Below are 22789 nucleotides of genomic sequence, written 5' to 3'. Positions count from 1 at the left end.
TCATGGTGTAGCCCCTTTAAAAATTTTCTTGGCGCACACCAGAGTCCCCCCCCCCCCCCCAGCCTACCACCTGGCCAAGCCTTTTTCCTGCAGGAAACCCTGCGACAACACAAAGAAACGTGATCAATGTGCTCATCATAAACAAGTAGACTTATCTACCAGTAAGACACCTAAAGGTAAACGCGTGGTGTTGTGTTCATAATAAGCGCTTTATCCCATCCAAAATTACTGCTCCTCCAATGACCGCCGGGGGTGGGGGTGGGTTTAACGAATAACCAATCCAACAGGGAACAATGTCAGACTCAAGCTTCAGCTGAGTCTGAAATCAGGCTAGGGGAAACTGGACAACAGGGGCATTTGTGCCTAATAGACCCCATGGACAGTCATTTGGGATCAATATAAGTAGGCAAATTAGCCTATATGTTATTTAGGGTGTGGTTGTCCTTTAATTCAGTTTATTGAAGACATCCATCAATTCATAGTGTCAGCTCACCTTCCATCCTCCTTGAATTCATGGTTGAGTCCTCCTGGAACAGAGAGAGGATGTTAACATCTCAGCTTATTCTCTAATGCTTTGTTTTAAGAGACTGAACACGGTAATAGGACAATTTATTTACATTCAGGAATACTCAGGAATCCTGGCCTTAATGTACATTTCTACAAGCAATGTTTCATATATACATATCTGCACATTTCTAAAGTAGCAATTTAAGGACTTTACAGTTAATCTTTTAACTAGAAAATGTATGTCGATAGACAGACAACAAACTAAACAGTAATGGAGATTATGATTAACATGTCTACATTTGCCCGTTCAGTGGTGACTTGTGACACTGGACGCGCGTGCCTGCATATGCGTGTGTGTGTGTGTGTGTGTGTGTGTGTGTGTGTGTGTGTGTGTGTGTGTGTGTGTGTGTGTGTGTGTGTGGCGGGGAGAAAGGAATGCGGCATGTGTGTTTTTCTCTCTCTCATGCACACTCACACACACAGGCAGAAGCAGCATGGAGGCACTCCGTTGTGAGAGTCCTCGGCCGGTCTCCCTAGAGGCCACAGGCAGCGGTACCGACCAAATGGCTCTTTAAGTTATTTAACAGCTTGTTTGAACGTTCCATTATTATTTTCTATCCAGAAATAGCTTATGTAGTAACTAAATATAGGCGTGTTTCTCACCTACAGACGCTATTTTAGATTAGAGATTTCCGAATGCTTCTGTTAAAATGACCCGTCTCGTCTCGTCTAAAGCAGGCTGATTGGCATAGAGTTGAGTGACAGGTACCATACAGATCATACAGCATAGCATCACGTGTGGGTCAAACTTGTTCTCCTGCTATACCACCAGAATGTGGAACGCCTTACAGATGGCCTTAAAGGAGTGTGAATCCCTAACATCCTTTAAAATCGTCCTGAAAAAGTATTTTGATGGAATCGTGCACTTTATGATAGAAGCATGAAATTTGGCACACAGTTAGAGCATGCCATATGGAACATTTTTGGCTATAGGGACATCGCAGATTTGTTTTGGGAAACGTGTGGGAGCCAATCAAAGTTGGGCTCTCATAGACTTTACTATACAAAAAGAAAAAGAGTTGTAGGCTACAGAAGCAAGTAGGATATTGACATGTTGAGCAGTCCGTGACTCGATCAGAGGAGGAGGATTAGGAACAGAATTTCCACTCAAAGGTAATTAATAGCATTTATACCAGGGGTCTTCAACAGGGGGTCCTCAGACAGAGTTACTACAGGGACCCTCTTCCAATCCTTTTTATATTAACCACTTGAACCCTTGTGTCCATATTATAGCAAATCTGCGATGGCATATAGCCAAAAATGTGTGCCAAATTTCATGCTTTTATCGTAAAGTGCACGATTTATGCACGAAACGCTCTTGACTATCAATCGCTTTTTCCATGGCACATCATTTCGACTAAGGGTTTGCGTTAACCCAACCCACCAGGGTTCAGTTAGCTTCTTGTAAAGGAGCGCTTGTTTTCGGTGGAGATGACGGAGGCGCACCGTCTCAGGCGACCATGAGCCAGCGACATTGCGACACGGTATCAGGCGACATCTTCGTCCCCCCGAATTTCGGCACCTCAGCGCGGTCCAAGTGGATACAACGGAGCGCTCCTACAATATACTATTATATTCTTGGACAAGAGGAAGTTGGTCCGCTCAGCGGGGAGAGCGAACCAATCACGTCGCAGCCAGCCTGGAGAAAACCCGCCTCCACCGGATGTAAGCCTGTGTGAATCCACGAAAACATTCTGCATGGAAACCAAACCAGAATCCAGTCACCGGCATTAAAATACTATGGCTACATCGGCGACCAACCTCCAATGTTTTGGAAACATTTATTGAAAATGTGGGACATGGCGTCGGAATCGATGGTTTTAAACCCTAGCAGAAGCTATGTTTAGCTACTCTAGTGAATATGTTCGCCCTTTGTTCTTATTTCTGCATAGGCCTACCGCCTTTTCAGTGCTGGATTGACCAGAATTACATTTTTCAGTATAGTGGGAGACTGTTCAAGAACAGAAGATTTTTTTTTTACCTTCGTCACTGGGATCCTGCATTCACTTGGCTGCCCTTTTTAATGGTGACATGGAACGGTAAGGACAGGGGTCTGTTTACCCCACTTTTGACATGATAATATAATTAATATAAAATAAGAATGCATTTTCAGTGAAGCTCTATTATTTCCCTTTAGTGTTGTTCACACTTAACCACGAAGGGTGGAAAGGTTGGCATCTTAGCTAGCTTGAGCTTCCCAACTTTGGCCATAGCTGGCCAGCTATGTCACCATGTTTACCATGTCGTTATTGGAAACGATAATGTGATGATATCTCCCGATACAACTGTCATGTTTAAGGGCTAATGTGATGTCAATAACGTGACGCTATCTGACTGAAATAATGACATTTTACTGAGGGCTAACTAGCGTTACCCATTAAAGTTAACAAGCTAAAGCTAATGTTAGCACCAGTACTGGTCAAGCTCACAACCAGTGGTGGAAAAACTTCTCAATTTCTTTACTTAAATAAAGTTGATTTAGCCTTTATAAACCACCCCTAGCCATGTCTGATTCACTGTAGACGCCAGGTCTGTAGGAACAATGCTGTCCCTACAGCATCTCTGTACCCAGGGTGTGAATCATTATTAGTATTCTTTTGTTAATCCAATTGCAAACGGAACACTGGCCATTGTTTTGTACTATTCCAGGTACTTGATGAACAATAGATGTTTTCTAAGGGTATCATAGCCTACTAATGGGCGTCATCTTACATCGATATTTTAATGCAATAACAAGACTGCTGTCTAACTACAAAACTCAGTCAGACATTCTTTGCACACTTATTGGCTACTTGACAGTTTGAAAATATTGGCGTATTTCTAATAACTAATTCAATCTTGTGACATTTGGTTTTTCACTTTTTCCACAGGTTCTGCAACAGCTAGGAACAGATGTTCCTTTTAGGAAGTGCCATGGACTGGATCAGAGAGCTGTGTTCCATAATATTTGCATAAGTACCAGTGCAGTAACAGCACCAGCAGGGAGAACATTCATGTAGGAATGAAATGCAGATTTTGTGTTGGACACACTTGACTTCTGGTCGAAATGCAACCTCTGGGTGTACAAATGAAACATGTTATGACACTTGCCTGGACATTTATTTGAATATGCAACTATGTAGAATGTTTTACTATTAACCTAGCTTAATGTATCACAGAGCTATGAATATTACTATAAATCTACAATATCATTCTGTACCAATGGATATTATGATCTGAGTCTCAAATGTAGATTTTGTGTTATTTGTATAATTATGTTTACTAGCCCTTACCCGTTCAAAGATATGAGCTCCAAAATGATGTGCAGTGTGTGGGTTATGGGATGTGCACTGTGCACACAGTATATGAGGGATGGAAAGTAACTTTAACTGGTGCTTGCATGATGTAGGAGCATCAATGTAAGAAACCCGTTTCGTTTAATGGCTACAGACCTGCCTGCACACCCCCCCCCCCCCCCCCCATGTGTGTGTGTGTGTGTGTGTGTGTGGGTTTGTGTGTGATTGTGCATGGCCTGAACAACAGCGCCCCTCCCTTAACATGTGTGGTCACAAAAGGTACTGTAGGCTAAATAGATATAGATACACCATAAAAATGCTAATATACAGCATACGATTTGTGAAAGTGACAAACGGGCTTCACAGTTATGTCAGGTGTGTTCATTATGCTGATGGCGATGCGATTTCAGATCAATTGCTCCAGCCACCGAGGAGAAACGCTGTGACAGACAGACAGACAGACAGACACTCACTCACTCACTCACTCAGACATTCGCAAAATTATAGTATAGATGGCATATTAAGGAACTGCTATAGCAAATACTTGCTCAATATATTCTTATTCAGCATTACTTGACCTTTATCAGCATACCTTGACATGGCAATAGTAACTAAGTTGATGGCGTGCCACTGTATACCTATTTAATGTTCTCAGGCATTTTGTGTTTTAGTTCAAATGTAATGCCATCAATTACAATGTCTAATTATTCAGTAAATGTGTACTGTACATAGACAGCTATAGATCACACATTAAGCTGTATGGGATTTCCATTTAAATGTCTAAAACAATGTAGAATTACCCACAGATGCCGTTTGGAAACCAGGTGGGTTGTAGAATAATTTCTGTGAAATACGTGTTGGGCCATATTATGTTAAGATGTATCCCTACTGAATTGATACATTTTATAGGCTATTCAATTTTTAACTCACTTTACTGTAAAGTAAAAGGAATTTGGTTGTTGGGACCATCTAAGCATCCTTGGTGGTGTTTTTGATGGCTCCGGTTTTGATCTATGGGCTATTATCACATCTTTACATTGTTTGACTGCTGTTCAAGCTGATCGACAATCACAAAGCAATGTTGAGATCGGCACTTGTGCTGTAGCAGTTGCATGGCTGGCTGACAACATTAAGGTGAGATTTTGTGTGTATTTTAAATCACCATTTTGGCTACATAGAGGCACGTTGCAGTAGACTTTAAAATGATTAATGAAATGTGATAGTATAGTATCTAGTGGTGAAGAAAAACGTCAGTCAAATGCACCAGACCAGTCCACGACACAAAAAAAACTTCATTGAAATCATTGGCCCCTTATAAAAATAATGCTAACATGTATGAACAATGTTTATGGTTTGGATTCAGTCATTTGAATGGGTTGATTCAAAGTAGATCGGTGATTCTGTTTATTTTGTATTTATTTAGTTTCCACTTCCCGGTAAATGTTTCACCAACACCGACTCCCTTTCTTGATTGGCTGTTGGTTTGGGGGAAAAAAAACACAGTGGCACCGCCCCTGCTGACCAGGTTTCAATACGTATCCCACTAGACTAGAGCGCTCCAGTGTGTTCTAGGGAGAGTGGCGTCACGCTTTGAACTCGCCGCAGACCGGAAATGGCTTCGCATGGCGTCCTAGCAAGCCTCTTCCCCATCCGCCCCCATTCTAGCCAAGTCATTAATTCGCTGGTAAGTAGACCAAATCACGTATTTTTCACCATTTTAATGCATTCACGGGCCTGTAGATAACATTATTAAAAGAGTGAAAAAGACGTGATTTAGTCTACTTACCAGCAAGTGAAAAATGAATGAGGGCGGACGGGGCAGAGGCTCGCTAAGAATGAGAACAGGCTCCAGCAAGCTAGGCTAAGTTAGCTTCCCACCATAGAGTAAATACGCTTTCCACGCTTACTATGGGAGTCGACGTAAGTGACGTAACTCTCTCTATCAATGGGTCTGGACAGAGCCGTAGAATGGAGTTAGGCCACCTACGTTCACTTCATGGGGCGAGTCCAATGGCGGCTCGGGAGGTGCTTCTATAGTGATAATCTCAGAACCGGAAGTCTGCTAAATGAATGAGAGCAGCTGCTCAAAACATCATTTTATAACCACTGTGACCTTTAAATGAAAGAAAACAATGAAAGAAAACATATCACAGGTTATTTCCTGATTATCTTATTTTCTGAATTGCAAAAGATATAATTATATTGGTGTCTCACAATAACAAGAGTACATGCCTTTCATTGCCTTACTTTAACCTGCCACTTGGAGGTGCTATTGTGCATGTTTGACGATGCAATGATTAGCGTCGGCGACAAGGCAACATCTCGACTTTAATCATCATAAACCATGTTATTTTACATTGTTTTTTGGCAATAGTATAAAGTAAATATTAAAGAGACTTTAGTTATCCCTGTACAATACTTTAAAATGGTTGTCATGTTGTGTATTTACCAAAAAATGCCGATATTCGCGACGCTTCTATTGAAACCAATGTTATTTAATCTCCCGCTTGTCACTTTAGAGCTGAAACATGGGTCACATGACGCAGTTCATTTTCTCACCCCTCGGTGACACCACTCTCTCTCTCAAGTCACTCTGGGTCTGGAGCGCTCCCTACCTCCAGTTCACCCAATCACAAGCTTCCGCAGGGCAGATCTTCACGCGGCGTCGAACAGATGATCCCGACAAATTCAAGGCAACACGACTGTTCTGTTACAGATAACTTTCATTTGTAATAGTGGTTTGAGTTTGTTATTGTGTTTCCATTTGAAGCCCCCTAGTGGCTGATGTTTACAAGGGCTAAGAGCTGTGAGCTTTTATTTTGAAGTTGTATTTTCAGTGTCCTTCTAAGCAAAGTAATCAACTCAACTAAGATCAGGTGTACTAATGACCAAACACACTGCACACCTACATGTCAGAACTCACACAGAAGTCAGTCAGTCAGAGAGCTGTACACTCAGCTACATGTCAGAAGTCCTCCAAGTGTACTACTACATCTTGTTCTTTGCAAGAGCATCGTCGGTATGTTTGATACTGTTTGTAGACATATCTTCACTAATGGTTTGTGTGAATTAGCACATTTGTTGTTTGTTTTTGTTGTAGTTTTACCCTTTTGAAAGTAAACCTGTTGACCACACACAACGTCTCCAGAGTCTTGGTTGAAGAAAGGTGTTTAGCTGACTGTTGAATCACACTATCCAGTGTGCAGTGAGAACAGTACAACGACCAGACCCGACCAAGCCCCCAGAACACTGGGGGCGGCCTGAAACCAAATGGACATGATGGCCGTTTTGAGGTACTGCAGTTGGGGCCACTAACATGAACGCGCATCTAGGCTTCTTTGTATTGACGCGCGTTCATACCGGAAGCGCTCGTTCATGAATTGGAGCCCCAGCGCATCCATGAACGAGTCTAGCAGATTACCAAGCGTGTTTAGGAAGGGAGCGCTCGTTTTATGGTTAGATGTCACAGTTATTGTCCACGACATTCAGTTATTGTCCACGACATTGCAAGCGGCGCGAAGGCCAGCGGACCTTGGTCCTGCTCTTCACGCCCGAGCGCCGCAGGCGTGGTGAACGCAATCGTTATATTTATGCCCAGGCCATAAGGCCTGGGCAAGCCCACGATAAACGCATTCTATTCACCTCCTCTGTGCGGTCCAAGTGACTACAATGGAGCGATCCCTACCTCCGGTTCAGCCAATCACAGGGGGCTCGGGGGGGACAGGAACTTGTACAAGCTTGGGTATCCGCAAGACGCTCCATGAACACAAACTATGACGAAAAATGCGTCACAGTGGCCCCACTACGTCACGGTTTTAAGGTCTTTGCACACTGCAGCGTTTTTCGGGCCGAATATCGGAGTGATTTTCGGAGTGCGTGAATAAAAAAATCAACCTCACGTTATGTCAATCACGTTTGCACACTGCCACCCGTTTCGTATTTATTTTCGGACCAGGGTCGATTTTTTCCGATTTTCGCAGCTGTTGCACTGAGTCCCTTGCTCGCTCGCTTTCTCTTTTTGATTGATTGATTGATTGAAGACTTTATTAGAAGTTTGCATAGGAAAAGGTACAGTTTCATGACGGTACAGTTCACTGGTACAAGGTCTACTAAAAGGAGATCCATGAAAAGACTAAGCTTATTTCCACTGGAAACCATTGAAGTATCTCATATAACATTGAATGACAGACAAATAGAACACAGTACTAATGCATGTAAAAAAAAAAAAAAAGAAAAAGAAAACAGTAAGTCTAAACAAACAGTATATACAAAGAAGGGGCAGGGGAGGGTAGGGTTGGGCTAGGTTACTTTTTTACCAGTTGCGAACGGCTGCTGCCTGTAAGTGATTTTTCAGGGCAATTTAAAGGATGCTAGTGATCCACACTCCTTTATGACCTTCGGTAAGGCTTTCCACATTTTGGTGGTATAGCAGAAAAAAGAGTTTGACCCTTTGTTGGTTTTGACTCTGGGTTGAAAGTGATCTGTGGCGCTGCCTCTGGTGTTGTAATTATGGACATCCTTAATGTTTATAAAGTATTTTGACAGGTACTTGGGTATCATAGTGGTGTAGTGTATCTTGTACACCAGGCCCATTGCAAGTTGCTGTACTCTGTCATCTACTCTGAGCCACCCCACTCTTAACTGGTGAGTAGCGGTGAGGTGAGTCTGATAGGGAAGGTGAAGTAGGACACTAATTCGTTTATTTTGGGCTGTTTGGAGTTTATTTTTCAGGGCTTGTGGGGCGTCACGATACCATACGTGGACTCCGTAGTCAAAGAGGGGCTGGATTATTGCACCAGCTATGGTCTTCAGTGTGTTGAAATTGACCATCGGGGCGATCCTCTGTAGGAAACGAGTTCATTGGTTGATTTTATTTATTACTTTAGAAGTCATCTTTTCACTGGAAAGATTAGCTTCAAGGATACATCCTAAGTAAGAGATTTCGTTTTTTCGTGTTATGACCTTGTCACCCACTTTGATTGTGAAGTTATCGACTTTTTTGAGGTTATGATTTGATCCAAAGAGGATGGACTCAGTTTTTCCCAGGTGAATTGATAATGTGTTGTCGTTAAGCCATGTGCAGATCTTACTTAGTTCAGTAAGACTTACTTAGTTTCCTCTCTCTCTCCCTGGCTTTTGGATTTCGGATTTCCAAAACGCAACGAAAACACGCAGTGCAGTGTGCAACCACCTTTACTACCCAGAAGGAGGGGTGAAAACGCCTCATGCGCTGGGTGAGCAACTCAATGCAAGTGGACGGGCGGGGATATCTGGTGTCCTCTCTATTCTTATTATAACTACTCTATGGACCCGACACACAAACCACTAAATGTCGAAACATGTCAGTAGTACAAGTGTAGCCTAAGTGTTCAATAAACACCCCCCCCCCCCCCCATTCCAGTATATTCAGCGTAAGGGCTAGTTATTTTCAAAAAGCACAGTATGGAGCATTACAAACAAGGCGAAAATTGCTCCCAAATAGTGACATAGGCCTATTTCAACTAGTGATTACAACACTAGCTAAATTAGTTCAAAGTAAACATAATGTGTCCCTTAAAATACATGGCTCACAACAACATGCGGCGGGGCTTGAGCTTGAAAATATCGATACGTTTGAGAGTGAACTACTCCTTTAATGAAATATATTGTATTTTTTATTTAAGGCCCATTCCCACTGGGCCAGATAACAGATAAAAAAAATCTCTTTCTTTAGCTATTTTTCCATTCAAAGTGGATGGTAGATACAGATAAAAAAAATATCTACCATGCACAGATATTTGCCACAGGTACCTTTATCTGTGGTAGATATTATAGATATATTTTTTATCTGTTATCTGGCCCAGTGGGAATGGGCCTTACATTTATGGAAGAGGCTTGCTTAACGAGTTGTAATATGCTACAGCTGGAGAGACAACAAGACATCAATTCTTAATCCAGCAGTGCTGGATTTAAACAACACAATGATCACATATTGTGTTTGGAAGCTGTTTACCTACTACATTAAGGACTTTATTCATTTGGAACAGAGGATATCCTACAGGTAGGAGGAAAGCAGAATGGACTTTGTTCAGTGTGTTATTGTCTCTGTTGTTGCGACTTGAGTTAAATAGCCCGGCAGCCCAAATTTACATCTCTAAAAGGGTAACACTTTCTCAATGGCCAGGCCGCCTACTAGTCAATGAATGGAACTGGTTGAGCGACATTCTATAGGCCTGAGCGACATTCTATAGGCCTATGGTCCTCTCCACACTGTAGGCCTACTGCCCAGTCAGGCCTTTACACAATGGAAATAAGAGACTTTTTTTTTTTTTTTTTGCCAGATCATTTCTCAGTTGGTAGGCGGTCTCCACGTTCGCCTACCGCTCCCTACGCTCACTGAAGCGTCCTTGACGGTCATTCCCTTCCGCGTGTCGTAAAGTAGACCACGGTAAACAACTTGTATAAGTTGTACTTGTATGTATAAGTGTTTAAGTTAAAGTTACCTGTCAGGCTGTCACAGTCTCAGAGCTGAGTAGTAACAGCTGGTCCATAAATCCACATCGACAAACAGCCACGACAAAGGTGCACCATAATGTTGTAATATGAGTCCTTCCTTCCAGTAGTGTTTCTGTGGAGTATGAGTTTACTCCATGAAATGATTTCGTTTGTCGACGACGATTAAGTAGCCTACCTCCTCCTTTAGTCTCTATGGATCGATCCACCGAGCGCAGGGAACAGAGTCCTGACTATATTAAGGGTTTATGAATACGTTTATGGATCGATAGTTGCACATAATTAGACAAACAACCTCATCCTGCGGTTCCTGCCTCGCATTTACTACTTCCCGATGGGGCGCTGCTGGAGAGAGGGAGGGGGCGGGTCTTAGGTCCGTGAAGTGAGCAGGAAGAACGTTTCCACCCTTCAAAATAAAAGTGCAGTAAATAATGTATTTTTAAAAGACACAAATGTATTAAAAAAAAAGAATGCCAGAAAGGTCGCCCCTTTCAAAGTCATCCCTTTTTTAAATTACCTATACTGGGGGTGACACTTCCAATTTTCTTGATTTTCTTGAGGTCGGGGATTCCCTGGTTTGATTGATTGATTGAAGGCTTTATTAGAAGTTTGCATAGGAAAATGTACAGTTTCATGACGGTACAGTTCACTGGTACAAGGTCTACTAAAAGGAGATCCATGAAAAGACTAAGCTTATTTCCACTGGAAACCATTGAAGTATCTCATATAACATTGAATGACAGACAAATAGAACACAGTACTATGCAGTAGATATGTAAAGGAAAAAAAAGGGAAAAAAAAGAAAACAGTAAGTCTAAACAAACAGTAAGTATATACAAGGAAGGGGCAGGGGAGGGTAGGGTTGGGCTAGGTTTTTACCAGTTGCGAACAGCTGCTGCCTGTAAGTGGTTTTTCAGGGCAATTTTAAAGGATGCTAGTGATCCACACTCCTTTATGGCCTTCGGTAAGGCGTTCCACATTTTTGTGGTATAGCTGGGGGTGACACTTACAATTTTTTAGGTCGTGATTTCCTAGACTGGGGGTCGACACTTCCCGAGTGACTTTTCTGCGATTAAGGGCGAGTCGGGCGACTTGAAAAGAGGTCGACTTATCTGGCTTCTTCAAGTGTAGGCTCTAGTCTAAAGAGCAACTTTCCAGTTAATATCCTAACCCTGTTTACATGTTTGTTCAATAATGAATGTAGACAACCATACCAGGCCAAATGTGAATTTCATGGAGAGAGAAAAATATATTAAAATGTAGCCAGTTTGAATGATTTAAAAGTCATTCAATTGATTGTTTTGCTCAGTAACCAGAGGTCTCCCTGTCTCCTCAACAGAAGAAAATACAGGAGGTTTCCAATTTCATCCCATCGTTTCTACATCTTCAGTTTTATTTTATATTGTTCCAGTTACTTTTAACTAGAACAATATTTCATATTGTTTGTCACTTTCAATTTCACTTGTTGTATCATGTAGTTCATAGATGAAATTGGCATCCTGACCTGAAAAAGTATGGGATGTATTTATAAAACGATGGTTTAGTGATGAGTCATCACTTTTCACAGTTTTTTGGAGGTCATTTTTAGCACAAGGAATGTTTTTTTTGTGTGTAAAACAAATGCTTGCAATGGATTCAGAATCTTAACAAACCTCTAGTTAGACCCCTCACATCCTACTTAAAGCAGATTTTGTCCTCGTATTTTCAGTACATTTTCAATACAGTACATATACTCAGAAACATTCACTCACAATAATAATAAATATAAAGATACATAACTAATAATAATAATAACACAAAGTTCCCATACATTGTTTTAAAAAATTCAAATGACAGTTTATTTTTTATTTTTATAATTATTATTTTAACCATATATTGTTATTTCATTTAGGTACTTGATTCCATGGTGTTCATACATTTCCCAAAGCTGGACCAAGTCATTCTGTCTACCACTAACTACACTGCTCAAAGAAATGAAGGTATCAAAACGTTCCCTTAATTCTTTGAGCTTTCTTTGAGCAGTACTACAGTATACTTTACTCAAATAAATTCAAATACATTAAGGGAACATTTTGTTCCCTTCATTTCTTTGAGCAGTATATATAGGCTAGGTTAACCTCTCCAGCCCAATAGAGTTCATGAGTTCCTGATGCCACATCCTCCATGTTGGGGCATCAACACCTTTCCAGCATAATGCCACAACTCTTCTAGCTTGGGAGCTCAACTTGATGTGGCTGCTGTGGTGACCCCGAAGGTCGCTGACTCAGGCACCCTTGCTAAATCATTAGCTGGGATACATCTGTGCAAAATGTAAGGCCCCAGACTAGACCCTGATCCATCCTAGACTAAACCTAACCCCGTCTTCTACCCTGATCCATTCTAAACTAAACGTAACCCTGTCTTCTACCCTGATCCATCCCAGACTAGCATAGTGTGTTAGAATTAGGTGGGCCATGGGCTTAAGGCTGAGAGAGCTAGTCGTATCAGTTTGTTTTGTAGAGGACAGTCACAGCTCTGTTAAGATCCCTACACTGCAGAGGACAGTCACAGCTCTGCAAAGATCCCTACACTGTAGAGGACAGTCACAGCTCTAAGATCCCTACAGTCACAGTGATGCCTGCATCAATACACCTACTGTAGACCCTTCTATTGGAAAGATTACTGCTTAAAGCTCACAGGAAGGAAGAAAACAAAACACACTCCATCATGCATCAGCACATCATTTACTCAGTTTTATTCTTATGATAATTGTGTGACAATGTATGCATTTTCTTATGTTTATTTCTTGTCAAAGCCCTGAGTTGATCTTAACTTTACCCAGAGGACACAAATACAAGCTGATTCTCTGGGCATTTGTCATGAAAACAGACTTAAGCAATCTGAGAGATGTATTAATGTCCTGCATAGTTATATATTATAATCATGTGTTCTCTATTTCCAGCTGCCACTGAGCTTGGTGCCTCAAGGGGCTGCGTTCTATTTTTACTTTAACTTTCTAGATGTCTGTGTTGTTTTCTTTCTTCAAAGCCTCCTCATGGAGGCTCTGCTGTCAGCAGACCTGTAATGAATATCATTAATGTGGAACACATTATTGTAATGAATTTCATTAATGTGGAACACATTATTGTAATGAATATCATTAATGTGGAACACATTATTGTAATGAATATCATTAATGTGGAACACAATATTGTAACTAGAAAAGAACATTTCTAAGAAATTTTAAGTGTGCCTGCAGCTCGCTAAGTCTGTGCAACCTTGTGTAGGGGTTGGTGTTAGCATTAGCCTTACATTTTTTAACATTAGCATTTTTTGCATAAGCTTTAACATTATGGTTCTTCATATGACACCACCCACATGTACGACAAACGGTTCACGAGATAAACGGTCACTTCCTGTTTGGAGAGGGGCAGTTCCTGTTTGGCGAAATAGGCCACAATTAAAGTTAAGGACTCTTAATCAAGTCATTTGACGCCACCCACGCGTATGTACGACAAACGGTTCACAAGAAAAAGGGTCACTTCCTGTTTGGTGAGGGGCACTTCCTGTTTGGCGAAATAGGCCCCAATTAATGTTAAGGATTCTTAATCAAGTCATTTCACACCACCCACGCGTCTGCACGACAAACGGTTCACGAGATAAAGGGTCACTTCCTGTTTGGTGAGGGGCACTTCCTGTTTGGCGAAATAGGCCCCAATTAAGGTTAAGGACTCTTAATCTTGTCATTTGACGCAACCCGCGCGTCTGTACGACAAACGGTTCACGAGATCAAGGATCACTTCCTGTTTGGTGAGGGGCACTTCCTGTTTGGCGAAATAGGCCCCAATTAAGGCTAAGGACTCTTAATCTTGTCATTTGACGCAACCCGCGCGTCTGTACGACAAACGGTTCACGAGATCAAGGGTCACTTCCTGTTTGGTGAGGGGCACTTCCTGTTTGGTGAAATAGGCCCCAATTAAGGTTAAGGACTCTTAATCTTGTCATTTGACGCAACCCGCACGTCTGTACGACAAACGGTTCACAAGATCAAGGTTCACTTCCTGTTTGGTGAGGGGCACTTCCTGTTTGGCGAAATAGGCCCCAATTAAGGTTAAGGACTCTTAATCTTGTCATTTGACGCAACCCGCGCGTCTGTATGACAAACGGTTCACGAGATCAAGGATCACTTCCTGTTTGGTGAGGGGCACTTCCTGTTTGGCGAAATAGGCCCCAATTAAGGCTAAGGACTCTTAATCTTGTCATTTGACGCAACCCGCGCGTCTGTACGACAAACGGTTCACGAGATCAAGGGTCACTTCCTGTTTGGTGAGGGGCACTTCCTGTTTGGTGAAATAGGCCCCAATTAAGGTTAAGGACTCTTAATCTTGTCATTTGACGCAACCCGCGCGTCTGTACGACAAACGGTTCACAAGATCAAGGTTCACTTCCTGTTTGGTGAGGGGCACTTCCTGTTTGGCGAAATAGGCCCCAATTAAGGTTAAGGACTCTTAATCTTGTCATTTGACGCAACCCGCGCGTCTGTACGACAAACGGTTCACGAGATCAAGGATCACTTCCTGTTTGGTGAGGGGCACTTCCTGTTTGGCGAAATAGGCCCCAATTAAGGCTAAGGACTCTTAATCTTGTCATTTGACGCAACCCGCGCGTCTGTACGACAAACGGTTCACGAGATCAAGGGTCACTTCCTGTTTGGTGAGGGGCACTTCCTGTTTGGTGAAATAGGCCCCAATTAAGGTTAAGGACTCTTAATCAAGTCATTTGATGCCATCCACGCGTCTGTACGACAAACGGTTCATGAGGTAAAGGGTCACTTCCTGTTTGGTGAGGGGCACTTCCTGTTTGGCGAAATAGGCCCCAATTAAGGTTAAGGACTCTTAATCAAGTCATATGAAACCATCCACGCATCTGTGACAAACGGTTCATGAGATGTAGAGGCACTTCCTGTTTGACGAAGGGCACTTCCTGTTACAGAGGGGGCGGGGCTTAATCAATTACAGCTCATCCCTATTGGCCGGAAAAAGACCAAAGTTGTGTGTGCATTTTAAAGTTTAAATCACGTTGTATGGCAGAGTTATGTGGCGCCAAAGTTTCTGTTTTTTTTTCGGAGTCCCCCATTCAAAGTCAATGGGGGTTTTTGAGCGTAGTTTTTTACGAATTACGTTGCCATGGTAACGCGGATCAGAAAGAAAAGTAATAGCACACCATTCCCGGCCGAGCCGCACATTTTGATGTATATATTGCGGGGGTGGCGTAAATCTTGCGGCAGTTATTACGTGCCGAAATTTCCCCCATTCTAAGTCAATGGGGTTTTTGGGCGTCGTTTTTTGCGAATTACGTCACCATGGTAACGCGGATCGGAAAGAAAAGTAATAGCAACCTATTCGGCAGTTATTACGTGCAGAAATTTGCAAGAACATTACCGACCGTCTGACTTAAGTATGGCGGATTACAATAAGTGTTTTGCCATTGCGTTGCATGGCAGGCACACTTAATGAATATCATTAATGTAGAACACATTATTGTAATGAATATCATTAATGTGGAACACATTATTATTGTAATGAATATCATTAGTGTGGAATACATTATTGTAATGAATATCATTAATGTGGAACACATTATTGTAATGAATATCATTAATGTGGAACACATTATTATTGTAATGAATATCATTAGTGTGGAACACATTATTGTAAACTCAAGTGTTGACTGACTTTGTGCAGCAACTAGGTTTAGATCATTAATGTGTTTGGTCAGTAGGTGGCAGTGTAACACCATAGAATGGACCAAGTGTATGTTAAACTTTACAGTCTCTGATGTTAAACAGAGAGACTGAGGATGAACATCTGAAGCCTGTCCTGGACAGCAGTTTGCAGATGATGACTCTATTAAACATCAACACCATATTGGTACAAACATCTGGACAGCAGTTTACAGATGAAGACTCTATTAAACATCAACACCATATTGGTACAAACATCTGGACCATCAAAATAAAATGAAATCTATGCAAGAATGCACACCTCCGGTATTGTCATGAACTTACTTAAACACCCAATGACCATTTATAGTAACTTATAATCACATAAGAATATATCATAAGTGATTATTAATGCATAATAAAATGCAATATATTTCAGCTTTATGAGAATTATAAAACTATGGTCCTTCCAAAAATGTCATGATACGTAACCTTATTGATAAATCCTTATAGGATACTTTATGTGTAATGATTATTTTAAAATCATGAATGAATATTTAGGATTGCTTTTAAGCAGAGTATAATAAACATGTAAACTTTGTACATATGTTTATAATGCATTAAAATTGTGCTTACACGGTAATTATAATTATGTAGCAGCAAAATGTCTCAGAGCCTCTAGTGAAAACAAGAAGCCTCATATGTCCTCAAGTCCTCATAGGGAGATGTCTTTAGACTGTTTTTAGACTGTTGTTTTTAGACTGTTGTTTTTAGTCATCTGCAAAATAAATGCGTATTAATAACTTTCTTCTCATGTGTTCATAAAGGTGTCTGCTAACACCTCTCAGTTCTATATTTAAATTTGGGATGTCTAATGTTTTGTGTTGATGCTGAATCCATTCCATTAAAGACAAACAACTGCCTGGCCATAAAATTGATCACTGTTACTTTCTTCAAATATGATTAATTTGTTTTTGATTAAAACACTGCTGAAGAGTGAAATGAATATAAAGTTAAAGTCTCAACTATAAGGTCAACAGCAGCTCAGGAGGTGTTTATTTACAGTCTCTACTATAAAACAGCAGTAGATCAAGGTTGGATCCCTGGCTCCTCCTGGGTCAGTGTTGAAGAGTCCTTGAGCAAAACTCTGAACCCCAAACTGCTCCTGATGAGCAGCTTGGAGCTGCAACCTCTCCTTCACACATCAAGGGAACAGACTACACTACAGAATACATTAATGAGGAGAATCAGAGAATCTTTATCAAATATAAACTTTATGTAACAGTTAGCAAAGCACAGACCATCATATCATCACATGATAAATGGAATATGAATGGAATCGATACAATATTGATTTTTCTTTTTTGATTGACTTATTGATTAATTGAATACTTTATTAGTCAAACAAGTTAACAGCAACAACATTAAGGCAGAAATCATCATTATCATCATTCGGGTGCCCTCAGTTGGCGTTCAGCCAAAGGACAACTTTAGCTGCTGACACTCGTTGAGATGTTAAAAGCTCTTGAGCAGAGGATGGCAAAGTAGGAATACAAATTAATTATGGCATCGATTTAAGCCCATAGTTCAGCTATCAGTGCTACAGTATGTCGTCTGCACAGTCAAGGTTGTTCAGCCACTTCTAACAAATAAGTCCTGGGGACTTGTTTCCTCTGTAGTTCTGTAATTGATTACGTTAACATTTTGAACCACACCAAACATAGGGCTGTCATGGAAATATTACTTGACACTTAAATGTAACAATTAATAATTACATAATTTAACTTTGGCTTTGAACATACTGTATACAGTAATACAAAATATATACATTGCTGTTTGGTGCCAAAGATTCCACAGGGCAGATCATGACAAATAACTTAAAATGTATCAATAAATGACAATGATTGATACCAATGTTCAAAACAGGCCTGATCAGGCCAAGCATTTCATAATTATCTGTACATTACATTGGACTCAAACAGCTTCACAAAACGTGTCAGATTATGAACACACTGGATGTTGAAGACGTGTGCACACATCAAACTCTTTGTGTGCCGTTTACACACATTTTACACTTTAGGAAAGTTCGTCCAACACTAAATCTGCAAGTAACACATTGTTCGCTCACTAGCGAAACATTTTCGCTCACTAGTGGCCGCTGCAACGCGGGCGCTATCGGTTACCATGGTAACCAGATAAGACGACTGTGAGCAACGGACGTTAAGATGTCTGTGAGCGCCTTAGGCACTCAGAGTCTTAAAATAATTGTTACCCGTTTCTTATCATTTCTTATCCACTTGATGCCTTTGGCATTTGTGGTTTTACTCTCATGTACCTGTACACAGGATGTAACAATAAAGTACAACCTTGAACTGTATTCAAACAGTTTCACAAAACGTTGCAGATTATCGGTGCAGTACAAATATTTACAATCATTTGACATTTTAGAAAAGGTAGTCCAACACTACATCTGCAAAGTAACAAATACTGGTTAACTAAAGCCTTAAAATCATTGTTACCCGTTTCCTATGCACTTGGTGCCTTGTAGCACATACAGTAAGGCCTTCACAGAACACTTCCACTTCTCCTGGTCAGCTGCTGCAGTCACTTCACACCATGATGTCTTCATGCTTCTTTTCTAATGGTAGTGGAGTTAAAAGTACAATATGTGTAAACCACCTGCAAATAGTTGCTCACATTGAGCATGTACAGTAGATCAATTATTTTAACCTCTTTCTTAGGTCATATTTTGACAATTCGGACAAATGTTTGTTGTTCATGTTGCACATTAAGCAAATCATCTGGGGACCCCTCTGGAGTTCCTGACCCACAGTTTGAGAACCATTGGTCTATCTGGGTGCGTCTCCACCAACTGAAGTGAGGGAAACAGCACAGAACATGAATGTGTGTGTGTGCATGCATGCGTGCGTGTGTGTTCACCACTTGAGCTGGTGCTCCCAGCAGGTAGGGTTTGATATATTTCACGGATTTAGCTAATTTTAAATCCCGGGAATGTTCTGACCTTATCCCGGGATTACTTGTAAAAAAAGAAATGTATATAGGTATTAAAGGAGTAGTTCACCCCCAAAATGACTTTTTTTTCTATTGATTACTCAGGCCATGGAGAGTTGAGTTCAATAATATTTTTTGTTTTTTGTCACATTCCTAAGACAAAATTTTGATTTGAGTAAATTTACCCCCATTGATTCCGGATGGTGACCCGTTTCGAAACGGGTCACCATCCGGAATCAATGGGGGTACATTTATTGTTATCACATTTTTGTCTTAGGAATGCGACAAAAAACAAAAAATATTATTGAACTCTACTCTCCATGGCCTGAGTAATCAATAGAAAAAAAGTCATTTTGGGGGTGAACTACTCCTTTAAAAAAGAAAGAAACAGTGCAAAACGTCTCCTATGCCTCTGCGGGGTCTTGCTTGTCATGAGAGCTTCACGTCTCTCTGTGGCTGCGAAATACACTGGACGGTCAAAAGCAGCAATGGATGTTCTTATTCATTTTCCTTCCACATACAGTAGGCTATCTCTGTGAAAAGACGTTTTCTGCCCCCCCTGTATAAAAACTAAATAGCCTACAGATCACAACTTAGCAGAGTTGAAGATGATCTTCGTGTTGCAGTGTTGAGCACAGAATAACACTTCTCTGTTCAAACAAACAAGCGCAAGTGTGCAACCATCCAACCATCCCACTAATTTTGAAAGTTACGCCAATACAATTCATAAACTGTCACAAAGTGCTGTCAGATGTTTTAATTGTGTTTAAAATATATTGTGTGGAAATGCAAACCAACAGAGTAGGCTATAGTTTCACATTCAGGGTGGCCAATCGTGAGTGCAATTCACTGACTGGACACTTCAATAATGCATGCGTTATTGCTTACATTTATATATCTCAGCAAATCTCCCGTTTCATTGTTATAGAAAAGTAGCAGATATACAAGCTCACAGCGCGTGACACCGCACTGCAGCTTGTCACGAACGGTGTGCATGCGTTTCATTTAGCTGATTGTAGTAGGCTATTTGTTTCCCTTTGTTTTAGCTGGAGAGTTTCTCATAATTAATGCAACAATAAGAAAGTAAATGCGCAATTATAATATCATCTGTCAGTGTTTATTTTCTCCGCATCACTTTAAGAAGTAGCCTAGCCTAGTGAAAACAGACGATCTACAAGCTCACAACGTGGCTCTTTGCACCACGTTGTGAGATGGTAGATCAGCTATTTTTGATGACAGCGTCCCCACAGGGACTGGTAAAATCCTTCCACACAGCTGAAACAGACGACATGCTTGCACGGCTGGCGAGGATAACGTGTCAGGCAGTCTAATTGCCTCCACTCTTCTAGTAAATTGTAATTTCTAACAAGAAAAAACATAACCTCTGGAACGACGGGTCCCACAGCCGATTCCAGGGCTGGAAATTACGTGCGGCGTGCGCTCTACCCAGGTAACCCGGGATCCCAGGATTAAACCCTCGCAGCAGGTCCTCGTTGAGCCCACATTTAACCCTGTGTGTGCTGCTGACTTACTGATGACTCTGCTCACTCTGTCTCTATCCTGCAGGATGTGTTGGAGCTGAGAACTCTTAACTGCTCTTTGCATTCCTCTGTGAGGTCGTTGTCCCTCAACCTGAAACACATGAATACAAGAGAATGGAGAATAGAACATGAGCTGAAAACACAGACAGTATTAACATCACTTTGAACTGATCTGACCAGAGTCTGACAGAGTCTCCAATCTGTGTTGATCAAGTAATAATCATGATTGTTACCAAATGTTTTAAACATTTTCAAATGTCCAGAATAGTGGAATAGCTAGCTGATCAAACATGACCAACATGTTTCAATTCACTGACAAGGTGCTTTACATGGATTGTGCATTACATTCCACACACACACACACACACACACACACACACACACACACACACACACACACACACACACACACACACACACACACACACACACACACACACACACACACACACACACACACACACACACACACACACACACACACACACACAGTGATGTCAGAGTAAACCATGCTTGGCACCAACCTGCTCATCAGGAGCAGTTAGGGGTTCAGAGTCTTGATCAAGGACTCTTCAACACTGACTCTGGGGGAGCCTGGAATCGAACCGGGAACCTTGCGGTTCTCAAGCGACCGTTCTACCTCCTGAGCTATGCCGCCCAGGTCAACTGAATTTCCGAAAATACTCCAAATGTCCAATTTCACTCTTCTCTTTTTTCTCACAATGACATTAAAACATTCTATAATGGCAGATCTACAAGCTTAGAAGGCCAGCATCACAACATGTTGTGAGCTTATAGATCTGCTATTTTCAAATAGCAAAAGTATAAAATAGGGCTTAACACTACTTGAGTAAATGCACTTTACTTTTAATAATTCAGCCCTTTCCCCACTGGACCAATCTGCAACATAGATTTACAAGCAGCCCCACGGGAAGTAGGGGTGCTTCATATAATAAAAGGTTTGGGGAATAAAAGACAATAGTCCTATTTTAGATTATGGTTGTATTCTTAAACTACATTTGTTCCTTTTGTTTTCATTATCATCATCAAGGATCAGCGTTTGCCGGCAGCCGACCAGTCAGCACTTTCCTGTTTATCTATTACGAGTGGGGTGCATGAAGCTGTCAGGTTGTTTTGTTTACATCATGGCTAAGAAACGAATATCAGATTTCTTTGGTGGGCCTAATAAATAAATAAAAAGAGTTGTACAAGTACTAGTGTTGATAAGTCGGTGAATGTTGAGTTATTGTCATCTGAGGATGAGGAAGAGGAGGTCGTAGTCAGCGCCGGAGGAGACAGAAACGCCGCTGTAGGCAAGCACCGTCGGAGCCGCACCGTCGGAGCCCCCCCCCCCCCCCCCCCCCCCCCCATCGCCGGTGGGTTTTCTAATCGAAACGTTAACATGGGACATTTAACATAGGGCGCTTCACAAAGTAAAGTGTCCATAACCAATAGGTTTGCTAAGTGTTGTAATCATTAACAAAAACGAATAGCCTATTAACCAACTCCTCAAATGAAATAAGAAAAGTCCAATCTCTCTCCACACACAAAGGTTAAGTCAGCACTCAGCACAGCCGTTGTGCATACCACACAAGCACATGACACACAAACTGTGTGCAGCCAGCAGCAGTCAGCAAGTTGATCAACCACAGCAGCAAATAAAACAAATAATAATGGGCAGCTGCCAGCCAGGCTTACCTTTCAGAAATGAACACGGCAGGCATTACTGTAATGAGCCTCTGAAAATCCTCTTGTATAATCATCCTTGCGGCTGCACTTGGTTTTGGGTAAATTAATTCCTCTAACTCTGTGTGCCCTTCTCTGGTCCTGCCTGGTAGTGTATTCTCTCCAGCGCTGCTGTCATTGTCAACAGTTTCTTGAGCAGAACATGACGGTGGACACCGTGGACTCACAGCCTGATTATCTTTACTAGCCCTTACCCGTTCAAAGATATGAGCTCCGAAATGATGTGCAGTGTGTGGGTTATGGGATGTGCACTGTGCACACAGTATATGAGGGATGGAAAGTAACTTTAACTGGTGCTTGCATGCTAATATGTAGGAGCATCAGTGTAAGAAATACCCGTTCCATTTAACAGCTACAGAGATACTGTGTACCGATCTGCATGATTTTTGGACACCCCCCCCCCCCCCCCCCCCCCGCCCGCCCGCCCGCCCGCCTGCACACACACACACACACCA

General features: G+C 41.5%; 2 protein-coding genes across 4 annotated transcripts in view; both read right to left on the bottom strand.

Annotated features, from left to right (window-relative positions):
- LOC308302600 (ribosomal protein S6 kinase alpha-2-like) overlaps positions 1-10657 on the bottom strand; it is a 48916-nt gene extending 38259 nt beyond the window's left edge. For all 3 annotated transcript variants that reach the window (XR_013962947.1, XM_080746857.1, XM_080746858.1), the window contains exons 1-2: positions 10325-10657; positions 494-527 (exon numbers count right to left, since the gene is read on the bottom strand). Coding sequence is in view for 1 of the 3 variants with exons in the window: in XM_080746857.1 (XP_080602983.1) it covers positions 494-515 (22 nt within the window). In the remaining 2 variants the exon portion in view is untranslated. The remainder of the gene's footprint in view (positions 1-493; positions 528-10324) is intronic.
- A 6812-nt stretch (positions 10658-17469) lies between these two features.
- Positions 17470-22789, bottom strand: part of LOC308302586 (protein NLRC3-like) — a 40923-nt gene continuing 35603 nt past the window's right edge. The window contains exons 9-10 of the mRNA XM_080746842.1: positions 20580-20679; positions 17470-18673 (exon numbers count right to left, since the gene is read on the bottom strand). Of these exons, the coding sequence (XP_080602968.1) occupies positions 20592-20679 (88 nt within the window). The 3' untranslated portion in view covers positions 17470-18673; positions 20580-20591. The remainder of the gene's footprint in view (positions 18674-20579; positions 20680-22789) is intronic.

This window comes from Nannobrachium achirus (assembly GCF_963921795.1).
Source record: "Nannobrachium achirus genome assembly, chromosome: 17".
In the NCBI taxonomy this organism is placed as follows: Eukaryota; Metazoa; Chordata; class Actinopteri; order Myctophiformes; family Myctophidae; genus Nannobrachium; species Nannobrachium achirus.
The sequence above is the reverse complement of the archived record's forward strand: the minus strand, read 5'-3'. Positions and strand labels throughout refer to the sequence as shown.